This window comes from Panthera onca, chromosome C2 (assembly GCF_046562875.1).
Source record: "Panthera onca isolate mPanOnc1 chromosome C2, mPanOnc1 haplotype 2, whole genome shotgun sequence".
NCBI lineage: Eukaryota > Metazoa > Chordata > Mammalia > Carnivora > Felidae > Panthera > Panthera onca.
In genome coordinates, this window is record NC_138347.1 from 117,890,025 (window position 1) to 117,914,421 (window position 24,397).

General features: G+C 35.4%; 1 protein-coding gene across 2 annotated transcripts in view; it reads left to right on the forward strand.

The window, feature by feature from the left end:
- Positions 1–24,397, forward strand: part of PLOD2 (procollagen-lysine,2-oxoglutarate 5-dioxygenase 2) — a 100,294-nt gene that overhangs the window by 56,008 nt on the left and 19,889 nt on the right. For both annotated transcript variants that reach the window (XM_060638884.3, XM_060638883.3), the window contains exons 4-10: positions 1,982–2,145; positions 5,296–5,408; positions 7,686–7,749; positions 9,026–9,123; positions 16,128–16,229; positions 19,581–19,706; positions 21,585–21,706. In XM_060638884.3, the coding sequence (XP_060494867.1) occupies positions 1,982–2,145; positions 5,296–5,408; positions 7,686–7,749; positions 9,026–9,123; positions 16,128–16,229; positions 19,581–19,706; positions 21,585–21,706 (789 nt within the window). The remainder of the gene's footprint in view (positions 1–1,981; positions 2,146–5,295; positions 5,409–7,685; positions 7,750–9,025; positions 9,124–16,127; positions 16,230–19,580; positions 19,707–21,584; positions 21,707–24,397) is intronic.

A 24,397-nucleotide genomic window follows, 5' to 3' on the forward strand; every position in this document is an offset into this window, starting at 1 on the left:
ATTATTGAAATAAAGGCTAGGGAATGTATATGAGGGTCAGTTAGCACCTCTGCCACAAGTATAAACTTACACTATTCTTGCTAAAGTAAATTTTTGTCAAGTTTATTTATTTTGAGAGAGACAGATAGAGCACAAGTGGGGGAGGGGCAGAGAGAGAGGGAGAGACAGAAAATCCCAAGCAGGCTCTGCAGTGTCAGCTCAGAGCTCAGCCCGGAGCTCAAACCCACAAACTTTGAGATCATGACCTGAGCCAAAACCAAGAGTTGGCCGCTTAACCGAGCCACCCAGGTGCCCCTCTAAAATAATTTTTAAAACTTCATGGGGTTTTTATTTTTATAGAGATGAGGAATCGTGTGGCTTGTTTTACAAAATAACTCATATATAAAAAGTTATTAAATGTTGCCTGATGCATTACTACAGCCTTGGCATATTACCAGGCTTTTTGAGAGCAAGTCTGGCTGGGAAAAGCATGTGGAATAGTCTCCTTACTCCTCCATTCAGATATCACAGCAGTGTATCTGCACTATTGGCTGTTGGGAACGAACACTTGGTGCTGAATTCAGGAGCATTAGTTTGTTCTTACTGTTTACCACCTGGGATATTAGGTCATTAAATTATCATCTTTGGAAACTTTTGGTCTTGAAGTACTCTGATGTGAACAAAAACGATGCAAAAGAATTTATGGTTGTAACAAGGATAAAGAATTTATTGCAGAGTGGAAGCATATCTGGTTGTGGCTTTTACACTTCATGTTTTGTTAAGTCATTGTTACTCTGTGAATGAACAATGAGCAATAATGTCCTCAGAAAACTCAATGAAACCATTGACATTATAATGTCAATTAAAAAAAAACTTTTTAAATATTTATTTATTTTGAGAGAGAGCGAGAGCGAGAGCGAGAGCAAGCACGTGAGTGGGGGAAGGGCAGAGAGAGACAGGGAGACACAGAATCTTAAGCAGGCTTCAGGCTCCGAGCTGTCAGCACAGAGCCCGATGCGGGGCTTGAACCCGTGAACCTTGAGATCATGAACTGAGCCAAAGTCAGATGCTTAACCAACTGAGCCACCCAGGTGTCCTATAGTGTCAATTTTTAGATAATTTTTTTCAATTTTATTGAGCTTTAAAAGAAAGATGCACAGACAAGTGCATCTTTTTAAAGCTATGCAGAGGCAGACACTCTGTCTCTCTCAAAAATAAATAAACATTAAAAAAATTTTTAAAAAAAGATGCACTTGTCTAACTTTTATTTTAGGATTTTAGGCTAAATAGTGATTTAAGTATAAATTTATAATGGTGATTTTTAGTAGTTGAACACATTTTATCAAAGATAATGAAATCTTCAGAAATGATAATGGTTGGATACAAATTAAATTGAAACATTAGGCAGTTATAATGGCAGCTTCTGTCAATGACTATGTCTATATTATTGTTATATATAGTTAGTTATTGACTTTTTAAAAAACGTTTATTTTTTTATTTTGAGAGAGAGACCAAGCAGGGAAGGGTCAGAGAGAGAGGGAGACAGAGAATCCCAAGCAGGCTCTGTGTGTCAGCCCTGAATTCCCAGGGCTCGAATTCATGAACCATGATGAGATCATGACCTGAGCCGAAATCAAGAGTTGGATGCTTAACCAAATGAGCCATCCAGGCACCCCAAGTTATTGATTTTTTTAACCTTTCAATACTGATTGAACATTATGATTTTGGGAATATGTGATTATTGAAAAAAGGTATCAAGACTGGCGCTAAAAAACATTGTCTTTATTTGGACTTCATCTGCCGATGTGATGTAAACATTAATAATTTAGTATAACCCATATAATTTAAATTGAAGGAAAATTGGAATATTCTGTAAATAGTTGGTATTAATCTTATGTTGGATTCTAAATTCTGATTTTTATTAGTGACTATTTCTTGGTTTACATGCCTAAATTCTGACAAGTGTATTTTAAAATTTCTCCCCCCCCCCCCCATTAAACAGCTTTGATGTCATATTTGCTGGTGGTCCAGAAGAAGTTCTGAAAAAGTTCCAAAAGTCAAACCATAAAGTGGTCTTTGCAGCCGATGGAATTCTGTGGCCAGACAAAAGACTAGCAGACAAGTATCCCGTTGTGCACTTTGGGAAACGCTACCTGAATTCGGGAGGTGGGTAAGATACTGGCAGAGAAGTTAAATGCTAGTCATAGAAAATTATAAATATTGATGAAACAACCTTTTTTTGTATAGGTAACTATAGACATGAACCATTATCTTCTTATTACTATGAAAAATTGTATCAGCTTAGAATCCATGGTGTGTTTTAGTTAACAAAATATTTTCCATGTATTATATCATATGATGCTCCTAACAGAACTAAGCCGTGTAAATGTTATTGTTTCCAGAATATAAGTGGGAAAACCTATGTTCCCCAAATTTAAGTGACTTCTCCTAGAGACATTCAGTTGTTCAAGGAAAAACAGCATGGATTCTGGTCTGATTATAGTTTCATTGACAATTTTCTGGCTATTAGATAATGGGTTTATCTAATAAGTTCTAAGTAAGTTCCCTTACTTAGGAAAAAGTGTAAGCTGTAATCATGGAGCTATGAAATATAGGCATTACTTAATTTTATCTATGTTTTAAATATATCAGTAAGTGAATGATTTTGTCTTGAAATCACTAGTCAAAAAGGTTCAACACTGAGTGGATGTAAAGTGCTGCATTAGCTACTCCACCATGGATTAAAGGAACAAATTATCACATTTTCCCTTTCCTTTCAAAAAAAATTAATAAACTTGACTTTGGACATTATGATGACTCCAAAATGTTTTCCTTAGACTGAGATTAATATAAACATATGACCCGAAGACATAACCAAATAGGATGGGAGACATGTTAGAGAAATAAGTTCGGTGAAAGTTCCAAGCCACGTTGGGAAAACAAATTTTTTTTGGATGATTCACATGTACAAAACTGATACTATTTAGTTTCGTTCAGGTTAAGTCCTACTTGATGTAGCAGCAGCAGCGTTTTTGGATTCTAGGCTCTGATCAAGGCATTTATGGCAACGAAACCTTTCGCAAGTAATTTACTTTCTCTGGGAGGCCTCAATTCCAGCTCTATTTACCTGCAATGTATTTTATGCAATATATTCCCATAGTTATGCCTTGGAATTTTGTCAGCCCATATAAATATTGCACTTCTGAAACCTTAAATTCCAGTTTGCACTGCCTAGTTTCAGCTCACTTTTTCTCTCCATCTCAGTCCAACTGCAGTTCATAGTTACGGGGATTTCTTGACCATTTTATTTTTCTCCTAATCTATCTACCACCTTTGGATTTTACTTCCATAATCAAGTTACAACCTAGGTTTTCTCATGTTAGTCACTTGACCTCATTACCTTAGTAGTCTTTCCTTCTTAGATTTATAGTTTATGCACTGACAAAGCCTCTCCCTAAGATTGTTTCCCAATTTTTACTTCTTTGTCTTAACCCTCAGTTATGGATTGGTGCCACTTGCACCCCCAAACTGTCAGCCTGTCAGTTGCACATGGCTGGCTTTTAACTTATCTGAAGTCCTAGATAGTCTAAAAACCACTTAGCTGAGGGACTCTGGGAGAAGTTTTATTTTATATTTATTAATTTTTCTAAACATATATATAGTCAAACATCTAGATGTAATTTATATACAAATTATGTAATGATTCACTGAGTTGGCGAAATTCATCTAGATGGAGTATATGTGTTTAAGAATCTAAATTTCAGACAGATGCACAGTGCTGTGGAAACAGCAAAAACCCAGCAAGTGAGTGCCTTTGTGAGAAAGTTTAATTAAGGAAAAGGTGTTTTTAAGTGGGAAAGAGATCAAAACATGATTCCTATGCCTTCTGTAGTCATAATTATTAAAGAGATGCTAGAAAATCTAAATATATTCAATAAAAGATTATATAATTTCATGAATGGACTGTTGAGAGTTATTTAAGGGACATGAGTTTCGTTTATGATTATATCATTTAGTTTTAAAAAATTATGGAAAGAAATCATGTTTCCTTATCAGGAAGATTTCAGAATATTATAAACTTTATTGGTTTGAAATAATATGGAAATTTAATAGAAAAATATAAATCATATAAAGTATATATCACATACTATGAAAATAGATGAAATTTCTCTTCATTTTTGAATGGGATTTATAAAAAGGATAAGGAAACATAAATTTTGAAAAAGAGTAATGTAAACTATTGGAAAATGTCATATGCCATTACTTGGACATATTTTTCATTGTAGTATATTGGTAATAGGAATTTAAAAATTGACTATATTTCAGTGTTTTAAGATTTTTTAAATTTGATAAAAATAACAAATGAGGAGCAACCAGTGACTGGTTTAAGCATGTTTTCATTTTCTCTTGATTTCTCTAGATAACAGTAATTTTTCTGGACCTATTTCTTTTCATTCTTTTATTCCTATGAGGAAATTTTAATTTTGAGGGTAAAAAATTAGGTTTTCTTTCAATTCACAAGAGTAACTTTGGTCCCTTTTTAAAAGTACTACAGGTCAATGAAACATAACAGCTTGGTACGTTTCTGAAATTCAGAGGAAGATTCAAACAGGAGAAAAATGATACTGTTGTCTGTGTCTTTTATAGACAACTGTTATTGGCAAATTTAATGCTTATGCTCGAAGGCCAAGGGGAACAATCCAATTTTAGACTTCCTTTCTCCAGACTGTGACATAAAAAATCTAGCCAGAAAATGGTTTAGCAGGTACAATTATGACCAGTTCAAGTAAAGGAAAAATTCCCAAAATGTCCGAGATATAAAATTTCTTTGACATGTTTGCAGTCAGTGACATTTCCAACATTCCTTTGATTTTGTTAGCATCCTGCACTGACATTAAATCACCATAGTAGAGATTTTTTTTTTCCAGAAACAGTGAATCCTCTCCAAAGGATCCAAGAAAGATCATTTTAGAAGGTCAGGAAGAAAATTCTGTCTTCTTCTGTTCTTTTCCTAGTAACTTTTTCCCTTAGGAGCCTTGGAAAACATTATTCCCTGTCTTGTGTCGATTAATTTTGGGAATGTGTTTATTCAAAAAAAGTCTTTGATTTGCAGTTGGTAAAAACTCACTCTCGTAGTTTATATATAAAACAAAGGATGCTCAATAACTCATTTCTTCCATGGTAATCTGTAAAATTCTAACCTAAGTATTAGGCCTGATGGATTTACACCTCTGTGCAACTGATGAATGGAATTAATAGAAACCAGTTTTGGTCTTTGATTACTAAATTCTCTAATCTCTCTCTGTTATATTGCAGGATTTATTGGCTATGCTCCATATATCAACCGTATAGTCCAGCAGTGGAATCTCCAGGATAATGATGATGATCAGCTCTTTTACACTAAAATTTACATTGATCCACTGAAGAGGGTATGTAATAGCTTGCATTTTTAACATAACCTCCTTATTTAAGATGTCTACTGGAACTCCAGCCATTGTATCCATGTTCTAGGCAGTTAACAGACAGAATGGTAAATAAGGGGCCATCTGAGTTACATTACCTCTTTTTAAATAATCTTTCTAGAAAAAACTTTCTGTTACTTTTCTTTGACCAGAACATATTTATGTGGCTACGCATAATATGCAAAGAAAATGTTGTCCTTTGTTTCAAGTGTAAGTGTCCTATGAAAAAATCGGATTTCTATTATTAAGGAAGAGGAATGCAGGGAACAATAGCTGTCTGGTGTGGACCCTAAAGAGAATATTCCTGAGATTGATTTAAATGAAACTTTGGAGAAAAGTAAAACCAAAGTTCTCTAATTTTAGAAAATTGTTAGTATATTTACATAATGTAAGTTAATGTTTCATAAATTCACCGTAGGTAACATAATCGTTCTAGAATGTACTGAATTTATATAATTTGTGGGTGCTGTTACTGGAAACAAGTTTTTTAAAAATTTTTTAAATGTTTATTTGTTTTTGAGAGAGAGAGAGAGACAGAGCACGAGCAGAGGAGGGGCAGACAGGGAGACACAGAATCCGAAGCAGGCTTCAGGTCCTGAGCTGTCAGCATGGAGCCCAGTGTGGGGCTTGAACTCACAGACTGTGAGATTATGACCTGAGCTGAAGTTGGACGCCTAGCCGACTGAGCCACCCATGCACCCCAGAAACAAGTTTTTTTTTTAAGTATATTTTACAGCGAGTTTTCAACTGTAGCTGTTTCTGTTTCTTAGATAAACATTTCACTTATCTAAATGTTTTCATTAGATATTTAATACTTAGGAAACTTTATGCTTAAAATGTTTATTTTTATTCGGCTCCCTTTTTTGCTTTCCCTCTTATGTGTCTGACATAGCAAGCCTGAGGACTTCTTTCATCCAGGAGGAGAAGCCTGCTCTTGGCATGAGTGCTAGCCTGTGCAGCATGATGTCTGTCTGCCTTTGTGTAATTCAACTGTGAAAGTACTTTGAGTCTTACTTAGCTGTCTGTGCTTCAGGATGCTTTCCCTGAAATCTCACTACTGAGTTTGTAATGTTTTTAGTTGTGTAAATCCTGTTTAAGTTTCTCTCTTAGCGTAAGATTTTATCTGGTTAGCACATGTCCTTGTTTGCTTGGTTTGTCATAACAAAATACTCTAGCCTGGGTGGCTTAAATAACAGAAATGTATTTTCTCAGAGTTCTGGAAGAACTCAGAATTAGTCATATGGTGGAGAAGTGGAAATATTAGGAGAAAAGCATGAATGCTTTGACATACCCTGTACCCTAGATCAGGGCAACAGCATGGTCGGTTTCTAGCAAAGTCTCTCTTTCCGGGTTGTAGACAGCAGCCACCTCCTTGCTGTGTCCTCCACGTAGTAAAGAGAGAGAGACACAGAGGCATGCACACATACCAGAGAGCATGCACAAACACGCTGGTGTCTCTTCTTACATGGGCACTAATTCTATTGTGAGATCCCTGCTCTCATGACCTCAGTTAAACCCTAATTATTACCAAAGGCCCTGTCTCCAAATACCATCACATTGTGGGTTAGGGCTTCATATGAATTTTGATGAGACACAAACATTCAATCTATAGCAATACACAAAGATAATTTTAGGAATATTATTATGACAGAGAAATGTAGCTGAAAAACTGGTACGTTGAGAATCATAAAGTTTGCAAAGTGGTTTAATCTTTATAATTATGTTGATTGATTACATGCCTATTGTAGCTGACAGGTAGGGGAGTATGCCACAATAATTACCCATCCTCAAGAGCTTAACCCAACAGAGGTCTATGTCTCCTGCTACATGTCAATGATAGGTCAGCAGAGGGTTTCTGCCTATTGCAGTCACTTGGGGACCCCGGCTGATGGAGCAGCCATCATAGACCTTACTAGTTTGTGTGCCACTTGGGGTCTCAAACTGGAAGTTCCATGCTCCAGGTTAGAAGTGATTCATTTTACTTCTGCTGAAAACCCACTTGTCAGAATTAGTCATAATGCAGTGAAGTGGAAATACTAGGAGAATAGCATGAATGCTTTAACATACCCTTTATCTTTTAATTCAGTCAACTCTCTATAGTCTTTCTGTCTTTCTGAAGAATATTGCTGGAATAATTTACAAATAAGATCTTAAATTCCCCCAAAGAATAAACTATATTACCACGATAGTGTTGTTTGCTATTTTTGTTCTCATTTTCAATAGTATCTTTATTCTCATTTTTAGGAGGCTATTAACATCACATTGGATCACAAATGCAAAATTTTCCAGACTTTAAATGGAGCTGTAGGTATGCTTCCTAAATACAGAATTGTTCATGAATACAAATGAACACCTGTGTTTTCAACTGTCTGTCCTGTATTATATCCATTTTGGGGCTGTGGTTAAGGTTTACTGTGTAGATATTACAACTTTTAAAAAACAATGGACTTGAGCTTAGTTTGACATCGTGAAATACATTTACTGAAAATCATTTCTTAAGACTAGTGTAAAAAAGATAAGCTTCTAGCTTTAGGTAATTTAGAATTTAGTGTCTCACCATCTGGAGATATATTTTTAATTTAATGATACCTTATTATTACACAGTTTTCCGTGTAAGTTCTCTGTGTTGTGAATTAATGAGGAATATTAGAGTATTGGAGTACTTTACCTAGCTTAAATGGTAATTGGTAACCAGGCACACATACTGTGGGGTGTGTGTGTGTGTGTATGTGTGTGTGTGTGTGTGTGTGTGTGTGTGTGGGTGTGTGTTTGTGTGTGTGTGTGTGTGTGTGTGTGTGTGTGTATGCCTGTGTGTGTTTTCCTAGATAGATATATTTCTTGGTAAAAATAAATCCATTAAATTAACCAATATACTGAAAATAAAAATACACTAATTCACTAATGCATTAATACTTTAAAGATTAAAAATACATTGTAATTCAGTACAACTCTTCAAGGCAGTTCATGCACTAAAAAGTTTCTCAGAATGGAAAGCATTTAGTTTGAAGTGCTTAGGAAATGTGAGGAAAGGAACTGGAAACAGCAACAAAAAAACAGCTGTTCCTGCTCCCATCTGACTTGTGTATTCCTGGTATTTGCATTAGGCCTGATTTTCAAGAACTGGAAATACTATCAATGATGGCCAACTGCAGAAACCTTGCTTATGTCTGGCAGTGTTCTATTTGCCATATTTGTATTGTTATCATCTTCATAATAACTTTGAAAGGCAGGCAAAGATCCCATTTTTATAGTTGAATAAATTGAGATAATAATTTAGCTCATCTGGGATCACATTACTATCAAGAGCCCTTGGAGGCAGGATGGCAAAGATACTTTTCTCCGGCCAGACACCCCGGTCAGTGTCTTAGCACCCCAGTTTGCGGGTGCCGGGTTGGAGTGGTTGAGGTGCTCTGCGGACCTAAAGTAGGCAAAATTTCTAAAAGTGTTGTAGCACATGGAATAGCATTCGTGAGAAATTTTATAACAACAAGAAGGTATAGATAGATGTAGACATGTATATGTGCATATGAATACACACACATTTTAAATGACTACAATCTGTTTTTTTTTCCTTTTTAACCCAGATGAAGTTGTTTTAAAATTTGAAAATGGCAAAGCCAGAGCTAAGAATGTATTTTATGAAACATTACCAGTGGCACTTAATGGAAATGGACCCACCAAGGTGAGTCACAGTGACTTTTCCCTGTTTCCTTACTACAGAGCAGTATGTGGTGTGTCATCTTCTTCTCCCCCCTCCTTTACCTTCTCCTCCTTCTACTTCTCTTTTTTAGTATCTTTAAGAGTCTCTATTTTAGTGCCAGCAATCTACTGGCTTCATCTTTACACTGTGTATTATGTGGTTTCCTTCAGATTAATCAAATGATGATTTTTCTTGAGCAAAGTGATACTTTTTCGTTCTATTTTTGACACATTACTGTTTAAGAATAACAGCAAACTTGAGAATGAGCCATATTTTCCTCATACAGGATATCCTATCTGAATAGGAGATGCTGAGGTCATTAATGCACCATTTTCTTTTTTTTTTTTTAATTTTTTTTTTAATGTTTATTTATTTTTGAGACAGACAGAGACAGAATGTGAGTGGGTTAGGGGCAGAGAGAGAGGGAGACACAGAAGCAGAAGCAGGCTCCAGGCTCCGAGCTGTCAGCACAGAGCCCTATGCGGGGCTCGAACTCACAAGCTGTGACATCATGACCTGAGCCGAAGTCGGATGCTCAACCGACTGAGCCACCCAGGCGCCCCAATGCACCATTTTCTGAGTTAACAACTCTGTTAAATATTGAGGTGTCACTGTGTGGCTGGAAGCTTCTTCTTGCACTTATTTTAATACCAAGGTTGATGGGTTATAGTTGAGAAAGACATATTGCGACTAATGAAATTTTAGATGCTTTTCAGATATACATCATTGAGCTTGCTGAGAATGTTATTGACTGCAAAATGTTTAGATAAGTTTGAGATACAGATGTGTGCTTGAAACAGTGTTCTGAGAAACCGAGATGCCTAGTTTGTAAGTACCTAGAAAAGAGATGAACAGATGTGCACTGTGGGAAGAGGGGATGGGGAGATGTCCTCTGCTGTTTCAGAGGATTGAGTAGTGTGAATTCCAGTAAAAGCTATATGCATGGGAAGCAGGGCAAGGGAAAGCTCACACTGGCAGCTTGTTCACCCTCAAAATGGAAGAAGAAGATTCCTCTTCCCCTCTAGTTAATCTTTACAACTTGCGTATTGTCCCATTCCAGCCCTCCTGCAGTCTGGCTGGGGGCACTCCTTTCTCTGTCTTGTATCACTTTCCCAGATCTATCCTCTCCTACTCGTTAGCGATGTAAAGACCCTCAAGTCTTTCCCATCTTAAAACAAAGCCAAGGCAGCACAAACTAAACCATCCTCCTCAATCCTTTTGCCTTCGAGCCTGCCTGCCTTTTTCCTCCCCTTCACAGCCACACACTTTAAAGTAGAGGCAACTTACTGCCACCTCTGTTCCTCTTCCCACCACACCAAGAAATGCTCCTGCCAAGGTCTGTTGAGACATCCTCTTTAGCCCTCATTTTACTTGACTCAGAGATAACATTTGACCATGTTGATCCCGTTTGATCCTACTTGAAATAAACACTCTTTCCCTTTGCACCATTCTCTGCTGGTTTGTCTACTGATTTTCTGGCCTCTTAAATCTCTCTCTTTTTCTTTTTTTTAAATACACATTAAAAAAAAAAAACAAACTAAGACATCATATGGGTGGGGTAGCTCAAGGGTGGTGGGAGCGATCTTTTTCCTTTCTTGTTTGAATTAAGTGTTCCATAGGTATCTCTCTGAGACACCTTTCGTTTCTACACAAATTCTTGGTTAATTTGCTTCCTTCCTATGTCAGCCAATCCTCTTGTGATGCTGATGATTTTCAAATCCTTGCTCTAGCTCCTGTATCTTTCTCAAGCTCCAGGTCTGAATACCCAGTTGGTAGCTTTGTGTATCATATGAAGACCTGAACTCAAGACCTTCAGCTCTGCCTCCTCTTTTGGCCAGCTGGTTCATGGGAACGTGGGTCTTGTTTTGGCTCTAAGTGCTTCCCACTCCCAACCCAAGAGCTGTTTTTTTCTGATTCCTGTACATGGTGGTTTGTCTAATTTTCTCAGTGCCAGTGACAGCTTCCTTAGTTCAGGCCACCTGCACCCTGCCACCCCTAGCAAACCACCCACCAGAAGCCTGGAACCTAGGGCATTGTGCTGAAGCAGAAAGTCAGTCACATCAGTCACCTGTATAATGCCCTCTGTAGACTTAGGTGTAAAGAGCCAAATTCTCACCTTGCCTTGTAAAACTCTTTTAAAATTTCACTCCTGGTTTAGTGATCACCAGTCCATTCTTCCATCTACTTCCCCACTCCTGACACTACAGATATCTACACGAACATTTCTCATACTCATTCTCTCCCTCTTTCTCTCCCCCCACTCCTACGTACTGAATTCCTTTGAACTTTGAACCCTGGAATCCTTTGCCCCTAATCCCACTTGCTCTACCCACCTACTAAATCCTCTTCATCTTGTAGACCTCAGCTTAGTCTTTACTTCTCAGATCTCCTGCATGCTTTCTATAGTATTTGGAACTTTGTCCATCACAATATCTAATACCACACGCTAGACAGGTATGGATTTACTTTTTTTTTTTTTGTCTCTCTTACTTACTGGGCCTTTAGCCTAGGAATTATAGAAACCATACCTATCCTGTTTACTTTTTGTTTCCGCAGGCTCCAGCACGTATCTAGCATATATTAACCTTTCAGTAAATGTCGGAATTTATAAACAATCTAATGACCTAGCATTATTCTTGGGAGTGGTAAGGCAGATTATTTTTTGGCAGGGCAAAAAAAGTCATAAAACTGATGTGGATCCCTGTAACTTTTCCTTAAGCAGATAAATGCACATCTTTTGTCTATGAAGCGTCCTTTGCAATACATGTGTGTGTGCGTACGTGTTTGTACGTGTGCATGCACACAGTGTCTATTTTAGCCCTCTGTCTGATATCCTTGGTGCCATTTAGACAAGGGCTTGTTCAACCAGACATCTCCTATAACCACATAGGGTGCTGTGTCTTCTTGGTAATTTTCTAAATCAAATGTAAATGTCTTTAAAGAGGGGGCATGGCCCTGAGCGTTAAGCTTTTGTGGGCAAGCCCTGATGTTCAGTGGTTGTGATGTCATCACCAGTTTCTCCTGAATTCTCAGGATGATACTGCCTAAAGTTTTACAGAGTGATTAATTTAGGACCTCTCATGAGAAAAGGAGCCCTAATCCTTAGTCCATTTAGAAAGACCTGTTTTAGGTCTTCTAAGAAACATTCTCAGTTTGGGCTGTCACAATTTCTGGAATTTCAAGCAGTGTGATGATCCTATTATATTTTCTCTGACATGATCCTATCTGGTCTACCTTCCTGTGATTCTATTTGACAACAAAGAATGAAGCAAGTTTTTTATTATAAAAATTAAACTTGTGATAACATAAACATTTGAGAAAAGATTATGTAAATAAGCATTTACTTAGCGCTAATATCTAATTTAATAATATTATGTTAAAGTTAAAGGCACATGAATGTATTACATTTTCCCCTGTGTCCAGGCTAATGGGAAAGAAAGCAGATTATTCTCTAGATAGAAACTTTTTTTTTAAACCATCATTAAAGGCAAAAGGATATTTTCTATGAATTTTTATAAGTTTATTTTACTTACTATTTTATTTAGCTAAGGGGTGATTATAATGGCAGTGGCTTTGAACCATAACAATGACCTAACTGATAATATTTAAGCCATTTTTTTCATTTAAAAATATATGCATAATCTGGAAATGATAAATTATTTTTAATATGTTTACAGACCAAAGTTATTAAAGTTAATTTCTCTAAATCTCATGCTGTTAGTAAGAGTAATTTTTAAATTATAAGTAGTTTAGGGGCGCCTGGGTGGCTCAGTCGGTTAAGCATCTGACTTCAGCTCAGGTCATGATCTCATGGTTCGTGAGTTCGAGCCCCATGTTGGGCTCTGTGCTGACAGCTCAGAGCCTGGAGCCTACTTCAGATTCTGTGTCTCCCTCTCTCTTTGCCCCTCCCCAGCTTGGACTCTTCTCTCTCTCTCTCTCTCAAAAATAAATAAACACTAAAAAAAAATTATAAGTAGCTTAAAAAATCAATTATAATCTCACTACCCCTTGATACTGTTTTATTCATGATTGCTTTAAGGTTTTTTTTGTCTTTTTAGTCTGTATCTGTGAGCATTTATACTTTTCATTTATTTTCATAATGATATGTAAATAATTTTGTGTTTCTTAAGTAACACTTTATTTACAATATATTTCTGTATTCTACATAATTATTTTCTCACTTGGCTAGATACATACAATCTAATATTAATAAATTTTTAGACAGAAACTATGATTTCTGGCTTGAAGCTTTACTTTTTATTTTTGAAGCTCATTTATTGTTCATAACACATTAAAAGATGCTTACTTTAACACCTAACCTTTTCTTTTACATATCAGATAATATACCTGTTAAGGTAATCATGAAATTGGTGGTAGTTTTATACAAGCTAAAATTGAACAGAAGATCGGATCACCTGATTTGCACGTGAAAACAAACATTTCTGAAACTAATTTGATTTACAATAAAAATAGGGATGTTAATCCTGTACATAAAAACACAAATGCTTGGGTCACTATGACCTTGAATAATTGGATGATTTGGGAAAATGAAAGAAAGAAAGAAAAGATTTGGTTGGAAAAGTTTCTCTGCCAATGAAATGACATCATCTCTGGAAACATTTTGATATTGTGAAAGAAGGATCAGGAAAGTACTACCACCTAGTAGCTGGGGACTGCCTGGAACAGCCTAACTACATAAACAGTTTTCTGCACTTTCCAAAGCTGCCAGCATAAATGTCTGCAGATTTTAATGAAGAAAACAGATGTAAATGGAAGGTGGGGGTTGGCGATGGATAACTTCTGCCTGTGTAGTGAGCGATCCAAAAGAGAAAGGTTTCCAGTCAAAAGTAATGTTTTTAAAATATCTTAATTATCTATGAAAATTAAATTGAGGTAAGGAGTAGAACGTGGAAAGGTTAGAAAATAAAGTTTTAATTCTGAAAACTAAAAGTAATACCTTTTATGCTCTAACCTTTGAAAAGATATTGATCATTTTCATATTCACATAAGGATTCTAATAGACTGATCAATAATTCATGAAATAAATATTTAATTTTTATGAGATTTCTGAGATGAGGAAAGTGCCAGCCTTTACACAGAGATGGGGCTTTTAGATATGGCCAACTATGGGGGATTTTTTTTCTCCCTTTAAAGAAAAACTCTTTTCCAGGACATTTAAAATAAGTTATATTTTTCTCTAGCCTTAAATTTCTTAAAATTTCTTTTAGAAATAATATTTAGGACAGGATCCAATTTCACATGAATCTGTTTTCTTCCTTCAAAACCATATTATTGTATGGAATATGAATGTTTAATGTTTGCATTTGTAATTTGACAACAGTAATTTTTTTTTTGCGCTAGAGGCACCTTAAAATGACCACATTGACTCTTGAAATGTCATTAATGAATTTAATAAGTACATGTTTCCTGCCTTGTAATTTGTTTCCTGAATTATCATGTAGTTCAAAAGAGATGTGAATGAATTACTTTCGATGTCTTATGATTGTAATCTACAAATTGAATGTAACTATATCTACAATATCTGCATAGTACAAAGATTTTCCCATTGCAATTAATACTGTATCATTTCAACAACATTTGTTTTAGTACAATAGAGATATTTAGATGGCATCCCATATATTTGAGAGGAATCTGGTAAAATGGTACTAATTACTACATCTATTCTGCACCATAAGATCTTTCAGGGACTTAGGAAGCTAGAAAAATCCAGTAGGCACTTCTGTACATTTTTGGCCATCATACTTAATGTATTAACACATTTCCCTTTTGAGTTCATCTTACCTATAAGTAAATCCGCACAAGTTTCCTGAAAATGTTTACATTCTGGGGATACTCAAGATTTGTTTGAGGGCTCAGAGCATATTTTAGTGTATTTATGTCTCTCCTCCATCTACCTTCCCTCACTTTCTTCTTCAGCCAAAACACACAAAGGGACTTAGATTTTACAGGTGAAATGATCTCCAATGATGCCTAAGGGCAGAGGGAGAAAAGTTAAAAAGGAGATGCCCTGAGTGACCTAAAAGGGGTAGCAGAGGGCGGGGGCGGGGGGTGGGGGGAGAAAAGCAGTAGTGTACTTCAGTTTACTGTTAATAATTGTGGGGTGGCAGTAATTAGGGCCTTGTTGTAGATCTGTTTTAAACTGCAGACTTTCTTTTCCTGAAGTCAGTGCCCCCCGAACCACTGCCCAGAAGCCTAGTTTATGGTAGGTAGCATGGTTTCCTGGAAGAGGTTAGTGCTTTTTGGTGATAAAGTATATATAAAACTTGTTTTGAGTGGCGATCGTCTGGCACTGCCCCATTCACCATAGGTGTCTGCCCTGGGCCTTTAAACATATATTATCTTTTTTTTTTTTTTTTTAACGTTTTATTTATTTTTGAGACAGAGAGAGACAGAGCATGAACGGGGGAGGGGCAGAGAGAGAGGGAGACACAGAATCGGAAGCAGGCTCCAGGCTCCGAGCCATCAGCCCGGAGCCCGATGCGGGGCTCGAACTCATGGAACGTGAGATCGTGACCTGAGCTGAAGTCGGACGCTTAACCGACTGAGCCATCCAGGCGCCCCTAAACATATATGTCTTATTACTAAATTACTATTCATGTGACTGTTCTCATTAGTATTGTTTTTGGTAAGTCTCATTAGCTCAATTAAATCTCTGTGTTTCATTATTTACATATTTCTTTAATTGTGTCTCATCTGGTATTGTTTCTTACATAATGAAATACAATGACCTTTATGATTTATAATGCAGTTTTTGGCATTTCTAGACAAAGTTTGCCCTGGTTTTATGACTCATTGTCTGGAACGAATTTAGTTCAGTATAAACCTCTAGGTCTTACATATTAGTAGAACTATTAAAGAATATACCTAATGCAGAAAACCTGCTTTGAAGTTAGATGTTTATAGAATGAAAGCACATTGATGGGAGAGGCTTACTTTCTTTAATACAGTTTTCCTTCATTTACTAGATTCTCCTGAATTATTTTGGAAACTATGTACCTAATGCATGGACACAGGATAATGGCTGCACTCTTTGTGACTTGGATACAATTGACTTGTCTACAGTAGATGTGAGTGGAAATGTGTGAAATGTAGAAATAAAAAGTATAGTGTCAGGAAGTGCAGTGATTTGTTGAAAGAACATTAGCTTATAGTTTTGATATATGGTAGATAATGCATTTATATGGTTAAAACAGGATGACACAGAAAATTGCTAGAGTTTTGTATTTCTGAACTGTTTTTGAGAGTAAAACTGGCTAGTAATTGATCCCAATAAAAGAAGCTTGGTTGTTAATATTTAGTATTAATCTTATTATGATTGGCTGCCCTTGTTTTTAGTCTGCCAACTTAGTCAAAGCATCGAGGAAAAAAATGCTTCAGCATTTGTATTGACTAATGTTATCTGTGCTTGATTTTTAAATTTGATGAGTTAAAAAATAATATATGATTATATAACTAAGAATTGTTTTAAGTATTTTACATAAAATACTCCAACTAAACTTCACAAAATCTCTTAAGTAGGTAGTGCTGTTGACACAGTTTTACAAATGAAAAACTGAGGGACACACAGATTAAGTAACTTGCTTAAGGGCACACAGTTTTTTTAGGCGTTGAAGGTGGGATTTGAATTTAGGCAGCCTGACCCTAGACCCTGTATTCTTGACCACTGCAATTTCGCCTAGATGTCATATACACATTATATGCCAGACACAGTGCTACTTATAGGCATATTTCATAGAGAATTATAACTAGTTTGAGGGTAAGCGAGCAATTAGAAATAATATTTATCTGTAGAACATTTGCATGCATTCTTCTTCTGTCATCCACCAGAGCAGTTCTAGTGTATTCTATAGTAACGTATTTCTTCCAAAAAATTGCTCTTGTAACTTAGAAAACTGTTATTACATATATGAGCAGTTGGATTCTAGGGATGATTTTGTCATTAAGGCTGATTCTTTCCTTCATTCATCATAGGTTTACTGAGTCTCTACAGCATGCCAGATAAGTAGAACCAATATAAGCAAAAATAAAATTCCCAGTAATGTAGTTCTGGCAACTCCTGGGTCCATGCAAATATAAAATACTCTCACTGTATAGAACCAAAGCTCCTGAATTTAACTACTTTCTATGCTTATCACTGTCTGAAAGGAGGACAAAGAGTAACTTGTGCATATATAGGAGCTTCTGAATAGAGCCTTACTTTCCTTGAAAATAAGACTTTTTGGCCGGTCTCTCAAATAACAAACTGAATGTTTCCTATCCGGAAAGAATGCCAGAATATTTTTGAATGAAGCTGCATCATGATGTTTAAAAATTCAACCTGATCTTTTCTGCAGAAAGTAGTGTTGTCCTTTGGAGGGTGGGTTAATGCTTTTTATCTGTTCGGTCTCCTTTTACATAAACTTTCTGGTGCAAAGATAGAAAAATATTTACTTTAAAATTTTTTATCTTATCACTATTAGTTTTTGCATATAGGAGTAAATCACTTGTTTCTTAAGCTCTTTTGTCTGACAGACTGATAAAATATGTTAGAAAGGAAAGCTATTATATTTTGCTAGACAGATTTTTTATATGTTTTACATATTAGTTACTATGCAATAAGGATATAAAAATTAAAATTATATGGGTAGTTAAGATCTCAGGCCTACCATATTCTTGGATGTGGGACATAGGTAAGTTTCTTTCTATATAAAGAAAGGGAGGGTTAAATGAAACTTTATACATATATAAATGATATTTATATTTATAAATTGTATATACATATGCAGTGCTAAGCCTTCAATCAGTGTTAACTGTTGTATTATCATTAGTATATAAAGCCAACTTAGATGGATAATGAAATTGTAGCATGTTGAAACCCAGGTCTTTACCTGTTAATTATGTGTTCTGAGTTGCTCAACTTCTCTAAATCCCATTTTCCTCATGTGTAAATTTGGAATAATAAATAACTTCTAAGGTTATTTTATTATGAAATGTAAATGAAATGTATTATATCATTTGATAAGGGAGAGTTGTGATCTACTTTTCACTTATTTCCTCTATTAAATTGAGAACTCCCAGAGGGTAGATATTTTGTCTTTAGTTGTTTGGATTTTTTTATTCAATAATAAATATTTGGGTGAGTGAATGAATTTATAAAGAAGTAGAACAGTGTACAAGGTATGCTTCAGTGCAAACAAATATTAACTTATAATCCAGATAACAGAAATATATGAGGCATCATGTGTGAAAAGATGGGAAAAGAGGTACCTCATTCAGCGCTTAACATATATGATATTTCTAAAAAATTTTAATCCTTAAATTCAGGTTTTAAGACATGTTTATTTTTAATTTTCTTAATTTTTTCAAATGTTTATTTATATTTTGAGAGAGAGAGAGAGAGACAGAGCACAAGCAGGGGAGGGGCAGACAGAGAGGGAGACAGAATCCAAAGCAAGCTCCAGGCTCTAAGCATTCAGCAGAGAGCCTGATGTGGGGATTGAACTCACAAGCTGTGAGATCACGACCTGAGCAGAAGTCGGACACCCAACTGACTGAGCCATCCAGCTGCCTCAAGACATGTTTAAAAAAGGCATTATAAAGAAATCTTTCATATAGTTTTGGTAATAACACTATTACATGGCCATTAACTTATGTTTCTGTCTTCCCCAACCATTTGTAAATTTTTCAAGACAGGAAATTTCACTCTTTGTCCTAAATGTTGCTTATCACAAGGACTGACCAATATAAAGAGTATTTCGAAAGTTTTCATGCAATGAATGAAAGATAAACTATCCTATAATACATACCCAAACAGGTTTTTGAAAATCTATAAAAATAGAACAAGGTAAACTATAGTTTTCTCGTGTATAATAATGAAGCAAAATAAAGTACTGTCCATAAAATGAGATTAAAGGAAATATTCAAGGATAGAAATAAAGGCTCAAGAACTCCATGGTTGCTTTATTTGAGCTACAAATTAAATGCGGGACTTCCAAGCCATGGAAACCAAAAGAGAAACACAATTAGCATTATGGCTTCTTACATGAAGATGTCAAAATAGATTCAGAACTGAAGGACATTTCTTTAAAGACTATCATAAAGGAAGCACTGAATAATAGAGTAAGCAATATCCTTTATTACATCCATGTAATAAATAGGATAGTGAGTTTCCTCTTCAAACCTAAGTCATAATGCCAATATGTTATTGAGTAAAATCACTTTGATGGAGGCCTTAAGATTGTATTTTACATGTTAGCGAATTGCCATGAGTCAATTCAGATTTAGCAGATTATATTGAAATGATATTGCCAGTATATTTTATGTTGTATTGATTAAGAATTAAGATTAATATTGATTAAGATTAAGAATTAAGAATAAATAAAATTAAGAATAAATCTAAAATAATAATAATTTGTTTTCATGTTTGCCTTAAAACAAAGGTCCATCCAAATGTAACAATAGGCGTTTTTATTGAACAACCAACCCCTTTCCTACCTCGATTTCTGGACATATTGTTGACACTGGATTACCCAAAAGAAGCACTTAAACTCTTTATTCATAATAAAGTAAGTATTTGAGCAATGAATATTTTATATGAAAATTATTTTTTATCTTCTTTGGAAATATGTGTTATTATTTACTCATATAAATTTAGTGGGGAATTTTTGGAGTAATTACTGTCCTGCTTATGTCGTACCTAAGGATTTTAGAATCTGTAAACTATCATAATATTGGAATGAGCCACGTGAAACTCAGTTTTGTAGATCAAAAATGGTTGAATATCAGCTCATTTCATATGGCTCAACTTAATATATATGTGAAGAAATGTCAAAGGTCCTTGTATTCCTTGCCTTTGGGTTTTATGGAATTTTCTTTTATGGAACTGGTCATTAAATTGTTTGCAACTTAAGCTAATACCATAGCATCAGAACTTGAAATCGCTTCCAGATATAGTATTGTTTTGATAATCACATAATGGCATGCTCTCCCCAAAGGATTTTGATACTGTCATTTCCTCCAAAAATATACAGAACCTCCCCAACCCTCCCACATGTAATCTAAACTTAAAGACCCTTTTCTCAGAATTTTCCCATATATTTGTCTCTTTCCTGTTAAAACAATTGACACTTAACATATTCTAGAAAAATGCAATAGGTGTGAAGTATACTGTTTTCTCCCTATTGTCCTAATGCTTTTGGTTTAATATTGTTCTTTCTTCCTAACGTTCATGTCAGTTTATCATTTGCCTTTTCCAGGGAATATTTTAAATTCATAGAAAAAGTTTCATAGCTAAAAAAAGTTTAGAAGGGTAAATCGTTGAGCATTTGCTCTGTAAAATGCTTTGTAATGTTGGGGCGCCTGGGTGGCTCAGTCGGTTAAGCGTCCGACTTCAGCTCAGGTCACGATCTCACGGTCCGTGAGTTCGAGCCCCGCGTCGGGCTCCGGGCTGATGGCTCGGAGCCTGGAGCCTGCTTCCGATTCTGTGTCTCCCTCTCTCTCTGCCCCTCCCCCGTTCATGCTCTGTCTCTCTCTCTCTCAAAAATAAATAAATGTTAAAATTAAAAAAAAATGCTTTGTAATGTATTTATATACATTAAAGTGTTTTGTTTTTATGTATTGTGTCTTTTATTTAGGTCTTCTTCCTTTTTTAGGACCTTCTTAATGGCAGAGGATTTTGCCTCCCCCCCTTTTTTATATATAAAATGAACTCTGTGTAGCTTTTATGCTTTATAAGTAGTTTTAACAAGCTGTGGAAAGCTTTCAAAAATACTTAGTGAGACTTGATACATAAAAAGCTCTGAAATGCTCTAATGTTGGATTATCTATGTTAGATAATCTTATCTAAATTTTAGCACAGTTGAATCACACTAATTTGATGACTTATATGTTGATAATTTTCCCATTATATTTCCTTATTGATAAAATTTTGTTAAACTTTACCTTCTTTTTGTAAAAACACAATTTCATATGTGACCATTAATTTTTCTCTCTGGCTTTAAAGAGTATTATAATATTTATTTTATAAAATATGATTGTATTTATAACTTAGATTAATATCTATTAGGTTTAGTAGGCATTTTTATGGATATTTTAAAGCACATGTCTAAGATTCTCAGGCCACAAACCATTTTCCTTTAAGTTAGAGCATTTTATAGCAGCCAGGATTTAAATATTGATTCGAGGACCTGTCTAGGAGTGGACATCAGAAGAATTTTGAAATATCTTCTATTGAAAAAAATATTGCTATGTATCTACTTTAGATTTTTCATGTGATATTGAAATTGAATTTGTTTAATATAGGTTATCATTTCATCTCTAATTGAGGAAATAATGTGAATTGTGGAATTGACAACTTTGAATGGGATGCCATCCCTGTGTATGAACACTTCAGTCATCCTATTGTCATTTTGGCACTAATTTTTGACTTTTAAAATATGTTACAGGAAGTTTATCATGAAAAGGACATCAAGGTATTTTTTGATAAAGCTAAACATGAAATCAGTACTATAAAAATAGTAGGACCAGAAGAAAACCTAAGTCAAGCTGAAGCCAGAAACATGGGAATGTATGTTTTTTTGTTTTCTGTTTTCCTAATAAATCCCTATGCCTACTCCTTTTATAGGCTGGTCAGTAATCACCTGTTTCTCTATCTCTACTACCAAACTTGATAGCAAGGACCAGACTATGACTTTCTTGTTCTTTGCTATATTTCCAGTGGCTAGCATAATGCTTGGTATATAACAGATGGTTATAATGTATGCTTGTCAAATGAATGAATAAATGATGAATAATGAATGAATGGAAATAAATGAGAAATAGTCTCTGCCCTCAAGGAGCCCACAGTTTAGTGGACATTAACGATACAGGTGCAATTATCTTTAACAAAAGTGAATGGAAGAAGTAATTCAGGATGTAAAGTACTAAGAAAAGGAAAAGGAGAAATTACTTTCAACAGGCAAAATTGGTGAAGATACTTTAAAGACAGCATTGCAGTGAGCCCTTAATAAAATATTAACTACCATATTAGATGATGATGATAGTATTCAGATGATAGTAACTACTATATATGAGTAATTAATTCGTATGATAGTAACTACTATATATGAGTGCTTATACTGTGTGAGGCATTGTGGTAAATACCTTGCATGTAGTATCTTATTTATTCCTTTCAATAACCTATGAATTGGTTCTTTTTATTTTCAGTCTCTAGACAAGGAAACAGAGAGGTTAAATATGTTAAGCAAGTCTGCCCAGCCAGCTAGTGGAGGAGCTAGAAATCTTCATGGGCAGGAACTGTGTCCCATTTTTCTTTAAGTCTCAGTGCCTAGCACAGGGCCTGGCACAAAGTAGTAATTCATCAGCAGTAATCAAATTAAACTACCAAGAGCTAATGTACAGCATGATGATTATAGCTCATAATTCTGTATCACATAGTTGAATGCTGCTGAGAAAGTAGATCTAAAATGACCTCACAACGAAAGAGAAATGGTTACTGTGTGACGGGATGTAGGTCATAGCTAAGGCTATGGTTGTAATCATTTTGCAATATATAAAAGTATCAAATCAACACATTGTCTGCCTTATGCTTATACAATGATAAGTGTCCATTATATCTCAATAAACCTAGAAAAAAACAAAACAGAACAGAAAGTTTTCAAATGAAACAATGGGAAGACAGAATTTGAAAAAGCTGAAAAGCAATCCTTGACTGTGATAGGGTCAGAAACAGGCCATGTTCTTTTTTATTTATTTTTAAATTTTTAAATTTTTAAATTTTTAAAATTTTTTATATTTTAATTATTTAATTTAATTTAATTTAATTTAATTTTATTTTATTTTATTAAATTTATTGTCAAATTAGTTTCCATACAACACCCAGTGCTCATCCCAAAAGATGCCCTCTTCAATGCCCATCACCTACCCTCCCCACCCTCCCACCCCCCATCAACCCTCAGTTTGTTCTCAGTTTTTAAGAGTCTCTTATGCTTTGGCTCTCTCTCTCACTCTAACCTCTTTTTTTTTTCTTTCTTTTCCTTCCCCTCCCCCATGGGTTTCTGTTAAGTTTCTCAGGATCCACATAAGAGTGAAAACATGGTATCTGTCTTTCTCTGTATGGCTTATTTCACTTAGCATCACACTCTCCAGTTCCATCCACGTTGCTACAAAAGGCCATATTTCATTCTTTCTCACTGCCACGTAGTACTCCATTGTGTATATAAACCACAATTCCTTTATCCATTCATCAGTTGATGGACATTTAGGCTCTTTCCATAATTTGGCTATTGTTGAGAGTGCTGCTATAAACATTGGGGTACAAGTGCCCCTATGCATCAGTACTCCTGTATCCCTTGGGTAAATTCCTAGCAGTGCTACTGCTGGGTCATAGGGTAGGTCTATTTTTATTTTTTTTGAGGAACCTCCACACTGTTTTCCAGAGCGGCTGCACCAATTTGCATTCCCACCAACAGTGCAAGAGGGTTCCCGTTTCTCCACATCCTCTCTAGCATGTATAGTCTCCTGATTTGTTCATTTTGGCCACTCTGACTGGCGTGAGGTCATATCTGAGTGTGGTTTTGATTTGTATTTCCCTGATAAGGAGCGACGTTGAGCATCTTTTCATGTGCCTGTTGGCCATCTGGATGTCTTCTTTAGAGAAGTGTCTATTCATGTTTTCTGCCCATTTCTTCACTGGGTTATTTGTTTTTCGGGTGTGGAGTTTGGTGAGCTCTTTATAGATTTTGGATACTAGCCCTTTGTCCTATATGTCATTTGCAAATATCCTTTCCCATTCCATCGGTTGCCTTTTAGTTTTGTTGATTGTTTCCTTTGCTGTGCAGAAGTTTTTATCTTCATGAGGTCCCAGTAGTTCATTTTTGCTTTTAATTCCCTTGCCTTTGGGGATGTGTCAAGTAAGAAATGTATGTTTTAATCAATTTACGTTAAACAATTTCTACTAAAGAAGCTTAAAGAAAAACAACTTTTCTTCAAAATTAGTATCCTAAACTTGGGTGTCTCGACTGTCTTGTGTGCATGTCTGTTTGCGTATGTTCATGAGCACACCTCGAATGTTAGACTCTATCTGTGTTTGTGTGTATTTATGTGCAAAAGCCAATGGATATTACATATAGAGAGAGATGGAAAGATATATTATGGGTAAGGGTCAACATATTTAATCAGACTATTATCTGGACTTTAGATCAAGATTTTTAAAATTACTCAGACAGGTCCTCCTGGCTGGATCAGTCAGAAGAGTATG